The following is an 8,613-nucleotide window of genomic DNA, read 5'->3' as shown; positions in this document are numbered from 1 at the left end:
CCAATTAAGTGTCCTATTTCAAACAGAAATTTGAAGACTAAGTTGGGGGAAAAAAATCCCAAAAAAGCCCATGAATATCCTTAAATTTCAGATGCACAACAATCCCATATGTATGAAGATATCATTATCCCTTTGAACAGCAGCTTCTCTGCTGTACCAAGTTTACAACAGCAATCCAAGGGTCCAGAGAAATGGACTCTGGAAAAATACTGAGTGGAGCCTAGACAGTAAGGAGGCTTGTCTACCTGTAATTTGCCTACTTTCTGACTTTTCCCTGTAGCTGCCCTCATTTATTTCCATTCCAAGTTCTCTGGATGCTACAGGCATCAGAAAGCAGAGCTGCAGTTGATTGGTGCCATCTGACTTAAGAGAGCACAGCACCTCAAAGTGGGAACTGTGAAAAAAGCACTGAAGTGACAGTGAAGTATAAAGTCTCTTTCAAGTCAAAGGAGGAAAACAGAGCTGGATTTGTATTTTCAGTCACACAGCTGCCTTTCTAAATATTTCACATCATATATTTTTCAAGCATATAAGTTAAGCCTATGTCTTTGGCAAGGATTTTCAAAAGCAATCTAATTTTTCAAGGATGAGACCTAAAATTTGCTGGGAAAGAGGGTAAATGGTCACAAACAGAATCATTTAAGTAGAAATACACAAAATCACTATTAATTTGGAAGAATCACGTAGTCTTTTTCTTGTGTCCTTGTCTTCCCTGATTTCACAGCACCCTGCTGTAAACACAATGAACAGTGCACATCAGCCTAGGAAGTGGGAATGAAAAAGGTTCCCTAATGGAACATCTTACCTGGCTAATGGCTTCTATCTTTGCAAGCAATGCCTCTGTGTGCCTCCCCACAGTGCAGGCTCACCATCTGCCTGTGCTCTAATAAATGAACTCACATCACAAACACAGAGCACAAATATATTCATATCCTGAGCCTACTGCACCCAAGGGTCAGATGTTTTTGCAGTATGTATAACTAGCAAATGTTTGCTCCCAAATGTTTGAAATGGCTCACAGTCTTTCCTAATAACAATCATAACCAGTGAAAAATTCATCACAGCTATATTATGGTAAGATAAAACTCCTTAAAAAATACTTATCTATTTTCACTAAGTGTATCTCAGCAATATCTTTGCAATATAAAATTCTGCTTCCCACAGAGTCTTGCATGTATTACTAATACCACACACAATCAGATGCCACCTTCCTGCCTCCCTGGAACATCAGCCTAATTTTGGAACCTGCAGGCTTCCATTTCCAAAATTTCATTTTTCAGATGAACAGCTTAATTTATTATATGTTATCCCTGATCTGTGAAACTCGAGATTTTTTTTTGCTTAGAAATTTAAACATAATCTTACCATTTTTCCTTCACACACTGATGCTCAACACTGATATACTCTCCAAATATATATACATATAAATGCACATTTCAGCTAACTCTTCCATAAAGCACTTCCTAATTTGTAATTTGTGTCTCTCAGTATATTCAGATGTATGAACTGTTCAACAGATCAAGCAAAAAAAAAAATTATAACAGGTGAGCATATTAATGACATTTCCAATTTCATATACCAGTTTTCTCCTAGGAGACCAAGGCTGTATGTTTTACAGTGACTGCTGCTGCTTACAGCTGCTGGAGTTTCAGGTCTCACTTTTATAGCACTTGGTTTCATAGAAGTGATGCACAATCAACCATGGCTCTAGTATTATATTAATTACTGAAATATTCTGCCTTTGGAACCCAAGGAGCTTTCAGGTACCTGGAAGATGCACCTGAAATAGCTTTTTAGCTACCAAATGAACCGCATAAAACCTGCTGTGACACTATCACCTTAAAGTCCAAATGCTTTTTTCTCAATAGAGCATATTTCTAAGGAAAGAAAGCTCACCCATCCATACAGTACAGACACAATACCTGTGTGGGTTTCTGTCTAGCCCTAGCTTGTTGTCACACATCAGACTACATCAATCAAATTTGACAGAAGCTGTCCTTTGACAGAAAGGACACACAATGTCAGAGAACTCAAAGACTTCATACTTCTGTAAATTTGATGAAAATAGATGACAGTCAGACCTTACCCATGCCCTCATTAACATCATTCCTTAATACATGATGTCCAGTTCCAGGAGAAGACATCAAAGAATCCCACACTGAATAGTGGCCTTTAGGACTCCCTGACTTCAGGAAAAACCTTAATCCAAGTTCAAACTTTATTAAACATCAGAGAATGTAAGCTCAGGGCACCAAATCATTAAAAAAAAAAGGGTTTTCTCAGTCCCACTACTTCAACAATTATTTCCTTCTATTCTAAGTATTGCTCAGAATAGGGTGTTGGCATAAAGGAACTTACTGCTTATGCTTGCCAAATGCAGCAGCTAGTTCATCTTAAGGGGAACAAAAAGCCAGTCTTCTTCAGACAATTGAGTCACCTCAGCAGCCTCCACTGACTGCAGACAAATCAAAGAACAATCAGGACATCTATTACAATCACAGCACAGTGGCTTGCTTGTGCAAGGTGAGCATGATTCAGTGCATATCTTCTTTTTTCAAGTAATTTTAACAACATTATCCCTGATTACTACATCTCCCTAAGGACAGTTCTACCCAGAATGACTTGGGTTGGAAAGGACTTAAAGAGCATCTAATTCCAATCCCCCTGCCATGGTTGTTCCAAGCCCCATCCAGCCTGGCCTTGAACACTGTCAGAGAAGGAGCACCCCCAACTTCTCTGGGCAACCTCTTCTGGTGCTTCACCACCCGCACAGTAAAGAGTTTTTTCCATACATCTAACCTTAATTTTCCCTCCTTCAGTCTGAACCACTAACTCCTTGTCCTATCACTGCAGTTTGTTCAAGTAAGGACACAAGGTACAGGTATTGCTGGCATGTGCTGCTGGTGAGCTTACTTGAGCTGGGGAAAGCTGAAGAGTTGGCAGAGTAGATCCCCTTTAGTCAGCACTGCAGCAACCACATGCATCCCATCTATGTCTCTATGTTACTATGTCTCACATGATGAGGCAAGGATTTCTTAAAGCTGACTCAACTTCCTCAAACTTTACCACAGTTACAAAAATTTGCCATGACTTAAAGTCCACAGAAGCAGAGTCATAGAAACTAAATTAACCTTTCTGGCCATTCATCTCAAAATAACATCTGCTTTATGAGAACTACAGCAGAAGATCTTTCTGGCAGGGGCATTAAAGCATGCTACTTCATTTTGCAGGTCTGACTGGAAATGAGACTGAATGAGATATAATAAAAAAGTTAGAAATATTGCACTCCATTTAACATGCTGGTACACAAAAAAAGTGTACACAGAAATACTGAAGCTATAGCCACACACAAAAGCATGAATTATTGTTCTGGCAATGGTTCAGTGTAAAAAGGAGCTCAGTGGCTGTCTGAGTCTATTAGCTAAGTCTGTTGGGCTGACTCAGGTCTTCTGATTAATATTTTTGATTCTTGCCTATATCTCATTTCCTTTTGGGGATGAGCAGTTCATCGCACTTGGATTTGCATGTGATGACAAGCACACAGCCCCATGAGATAAGGCACCATGCAAGGCATTCCTTCAGTCGCATTTATGTGCTGTATACTCCAAAAGGAACAAGCCTGCGGTCCTGAAAGGCACTTGGAGTTACAGGCTGCAAGCACCACTAAATATCAACCGTGCTCAGACTACACATGGTCATTGCAAAACTGCCATGCTAAAGATGAACATGTGCTGATGAAAGCCACCAAATAATGATAACTCAGATTAGGATAGTGCTGTCATCATTATATCTCTTTTTAGCAATAGCTTTTCATTTACTGTAAGTGTTACTGGATATTTATTACTAGCATGACAGAAAGAGCTAATGGGTTGCACAGCAGGGGCCAGCAATGCATAAATCTCTGGGATAATACTCTCCATAAAAAAAAGGAGATGAGATGTAATAACCCTTCTCAAAGGGTCATTAGGAGAATTGTGAATGATTTAAGCTTTTTTTTTTCTCAGAGGCCAAAGATTTGTGATCTGTTGCAAATTTATTTCTAACCATATCAACTGAATAAGACCTTTGGCAGCTCCAATTTGTTAAAGAAAATTTGACTGGTTAATTTTGTAACATTAAGCTTCAGGCTGGAAAATTATTACTTCTTTCATTTCATGCACAATACACCCAGTGCTAAGAGCCTGGAAAAAAAAAATCATTATTATATCCTATGTCATAAACAGAGGGAAAAATCACCTCTGGTCCACATCAGTGTATGACTGGGTCATCTAACAACACACAAGTCCAGTGGAATGACAGCTTGAGTCAAGCAATCACATACTCATATATACAGCCAGAGATTGAATCCCTACTCAGAACAGGGCCACCCTCACACTCACAGGATGCTCAGGGCCTTTTTCCAAGTCCTTCCCAAGACTTTCCAAGTCTTTTTCTTCAGTCTTTTTCCAAGTATTCCCAAGAATGAAGGCTCCAAAACTTCACTGGGGCCTGCCCCAGCATTTGATCTCCCCTGAGCATTTCACTGGAATTTCCCCAGTTGCAAACTGTGTACATTACACAGGATCAGCACAGGCCATTGCACAAGGCACCGGATGCTCCTGGCCTTCCTCTGCTGCAGAGCAGCTGCTCAAAATGCAGGTTAAAGACCCAGGCATGATTTTGAAACTACATCATCCAAGAGCACAGAAAAGGTCCTGCAGTGCAAAGTGCCACAGTGCAAAGAGCTGTAAGGAAAGGATGAAGTTCCTTTGAGCAGTTACATCTGCAGCAGCAACAGTACAGTGGCTTTTAGTGGCAGCAAGAGCAAAGACCAACACAACTTTCCTGGGAGTGATGGAAAAGAATTAGGACCTCTGCCCAGGAAAGAAGCAGCTGACTACACTGCATATCAAAGAAATACTCCTGACTTGCTGATTTCAGTTTCAAACAAGAAACTGACTTGCAAAACTTCAAATATTTCTGCACATTAAATGAATAACATCTTAAATTATTTAGGGATAAATACAACCTTATCCACTAACATGCTTCTTTGAGCATGAAATCAGATAAATTAGGACCTAATCAGATCAATTAGGATCTGCCTTAGAATATAAACATTTATTTACACATCTAAGTGCTGAGTATATTAAAAAGATACCATTATTAAAATATTAAGGCAGCTTATACTATACTGCTCACTGAGTCTGTTTCACTCCTGTATCTGAGAAAGTACACACAGAAGTCCGACAAGTACTGAAAGTGAATGAAATACTATAACAAGCCTCAAAAATCACAAGTGACAGGAAACACAGGATACTTATTTAAAAATAATTTTTAATAAAAATGGAAGTTTATTTATATGCTTTACATGATCCTCCAACAATGTGGCACAGGTTTTATTTTAGAAGCAGGAATACAGATGCTCAACAGGTTGCCTGCATCACTTAACAGTCTTAAAATTGAATTAGAAATAGAATTCATGTTTTGTATCCTAGGATGGAAACCAACAAGAGGTCCTGGATGCCAACAGTTTTGGTTCACCAGAAAGATGAGCACACAGCTTATGTACTAGTTTCCATTTCAAACAAGCAATGCTGTTGCTGATCAGCAAGAACTTATGTCTCCCTGAAAGGCTTTTGAAACTTGCTTTGAAGAAAAACTCTTGGAACACGCAAGTCTTCTTTCCTATTCACAGTTTCTCGCTGCACATATTCATTGACCACTTGCTCATATCCCTCAGCCTTGAAAAGCTGAGATAAGAACTCTGAAAGAGAATTCAAAAAAAAAAAAAAAAGAAGACGAAATATTATATTTAAACTATTTTTAAAACACCAGACAGCATTTATATAAGCATATGTTCTTATGTGTTACAGCATGAAAATCACACAAGCCTTCAGATTTCAAGCTGTTCTATGTGGGCAGACTGCTGAATAAAAATCAATAAAGATCTCCTTTGGAAACATCAACCTAAGCAAAACAGCTTGTAAAACTGGGACTTAAGCTAGTTACTCAGTTGAATTTACAAAAATTGCCACATCTCTTATTTTTATTAAGCCTTGTCATTCTCATTGTGACTGATACCAGTGCATTTTCCCTCTGTGCAGCTGACCTTCACTAGCTGAATACATCACTTACCACAAATATTTCAAAGGTATTCCAGCTGTGCAGATGCACCTCTGCTCAGGGAAGAATAACATCCTATGTTACATGCAATTGCTCAACAGAAAAGCTGACAAAAGGGCCAAGAGGATATGGTGGTACCAAGACTCCACTAAGTTGAACTGAAAGTATTTTCCATAAACAAAAAAATTTCACTCAGAGCCTATTTCCCTTAAGGAAGGCAGAAGCACCTCACAAACAGAGTGACCTGAGCAGCAGGAAGGTCTGCTCATGCTATTGACTTGCCATGTTAATTAAAAATCATAATCTTTCCTTTCATGCACCTCAGTTCACTTAGGCAGCAATTCCACAGTAAATTTAAGTTGTTCTAAACTTGATAGAAAACAAAGACATTCAATTTTTCACTGCTCAGGGGGATTAGCTCGATGAAACAGTGATCATGTGGGTGCAGGAAGCACCACCAGAGATGGTGTGTTGAGGAAGATGAGATCACCCACTGTGGTGGCACTGCAGGATTATATCAACCCAAGCCCATCATGGCTGTAAACATGCTGTGTTCTTGTAAAATAGGCACCCACACCAATGAAATATAAATAAACAGCACTCCATTGTGGACCTATTGAAATCTTATTGTAAGGAAGTTGCACATATTTCATAATACAAAACTACAACCATGCATTCCTCCACAAATTTAATATTATTTCAAACAGTAGAAGAATGGATTGTTTTTCCCATGGAAGAAGTTTGGTGTTGCCATCTGCCATATTATAAACAAGTATAATTCAAATCACCTCATGCAGCAATAACTTGGTGTACCAAAGTAGTGCTAAAGAAATTAAAAATAGCAAGAGTTGCAACCTCTGTGGAAATGATAGGAGTCATGTCTCCAGTAACAAAAGAATTCTCAAGTATTAAGCAATGTTTATATGAAAATCTGTGAAATGAATGAGATCATAATGATTAAAAATGGGAACAGAGGTGATGTGTGAGACAGTCACAGACCAGCCCAAGGAAAAACAATTGCTGACACAAGCCATATAAAATAAATTCTCTCTTTTCTCCTTCCTTCCTGTTCCTCATCCCTACCTCAATTCTTTTTGCAAGGGAAACATGCATACTAGCAAGGAACTTCTCATTCAGAAACTATTCTAAAACACAATAAAAATTAGATTTAAAATTCCAGAGATAGGTCAGTCTCTTGTTTGCTCCCTTTAGCATCTATTCTCTTTGTAAGAGCTAATTGTTTAAACAGAGCTAAAAATCACTAAATAAATAACAGTTCTAGAAATGCTTCAATGAACTTGTAGCACTGCATTATCTTAAATTTCATCATTGTCCTATGAAGAATAGGGGGAGCTCAGACAAGATTAATGGTTTTTATGTATCAGAAGCAATTAGTCAATATGTTATGGCATGAAATATGAATAACATTTACTTGGCTCCAAATCGGTCTCTTCAGCAGCTGTATCTTGCTTTAGACTTAAAAACAAAGTACCCCACATAAATAAATTCACAGTTCTTGTTACACAATGTTCTACAAGTGATGGAGGGAGTAGTGAGTTTAACATGAGGAATAGGGAGTTAGAAGCTATAGCCAAGCTGTAAACCCAATTCATTGTGAGAGTCTAAGCAATTCCTTCGTGTCTCTGTGCTTCAAATTCTCCACCAGTAAACTGCAAAAACTACCCTTCCTCCTAAACCATTATGAGCACTGAACAAAAACTAAATACTGTATCACATGGAGATGGTTTTTTGCATTGTCTTCACTAAAAAACAAACCCTAGAAGACAGAGTGACCACAGCCAGTCAGTGCTATCCCAGCAGGATTTGTGCACGAGCTTCTCAGTGCCGCAGTCATGGTTCTGCTTTTAGACGTCAATAGATCTCATCCTGCTCACCTGCACAAAGAATGATGCCAAAAGAACTGCTTACTTGCTTCATGAAGATGATTAATTCTCTTACTGAACACAGCTCTTTTCCCCTTAGGTAACAAATCTGAATGAAATTCAGCTAATTCAGAAACTCCTGCTCCTGGAGAATTACAGCACATACAACAAGCTTATAAACAAGGAAGTGCTCCATGAAGTTCTGCCAGTCTAAATAATTGCTACTTCCCAAAAAGGATGGTAAATGAAATAAACCACAATTTAACAGTTCATCCACACAAAATAAAACTTCCATGGGCATGTTGGCAGTTTGCTGGAGAAAGTCTGAACAGAAGATGCACAGAAAAGAAAGCACTCTACAACATGTCTTACCTTCAGTAAAAAAATACGATCTTGTCCCATCTTGTCTGACATAAAAGTTTTCCCCAAGTTTGCTGCCTGATTTAAACCTGAGCATTGCATGATCATACAGGCCATAGTCTCGGAACAGGACACACTTGCCTGGTTTTAATACCTGTCACATAATACACACAGGCTTTAATAAGCTAAACAGATTTAGTCATACATAGGTATATTTATTTTTGTACACATATAGACACAGGTAACTAAGACAAGGTGGACTAGCATG

The 8,613-nt window shown here is 38.6% G+C and overlaps 1 protein-coding gene across 1 annotated transcript in view; it reads right to left on the bottom strand.

The window, feature by feature from the left end:
• Positions 1 to 5,334: 5,334 nt before the first annotated feature.
• The window catches only part of METTL6 (methyltransferase 6, methylcytidine), a 9,118-nt gene continuing 5,839 nt past the window's right edge, over positions 5,335 to 8,613 (bottom strand). The window contains exons 5-6 of the mRNA XM_054274012.1: positions 8,358 to 8,499; positions 5,335 to 5,743 (exon numbers count right to left, since the gene is read on the bottom strand). Coding sequence (XP_054129987.1) covers positions 5,595 to 5,743; positions 8,358 to 8,499 — 291 coding nt within the window. The 3' untranslated portion in view covers positions 5,335 to 5,594. The remainder of the gene's footprint in view (positions 5,744 to 8,357; positions 8,500 to 8,613) is intronic.

Source organism: Melozone crissalis, unplaced genomic scaffold (assembly GCF_028551555.1).
Source record: "Melozone crissalis strain CALT ecotype California unplaced genomic scaffold, PUWL_Pcris_2 ptg000016l_1, whole genome shotgun sequence".
NCBI lineage: Eukaryota > Metazoa > Chordata > Aves > Passeriformes > Passerellidae > Melozone > Melozone crissalis.
The sequence above is the reverse complement of the archived record's forward strand: the minus strand, read 5'-3'. Positions and strand labels throughout refer to the sequence as shown.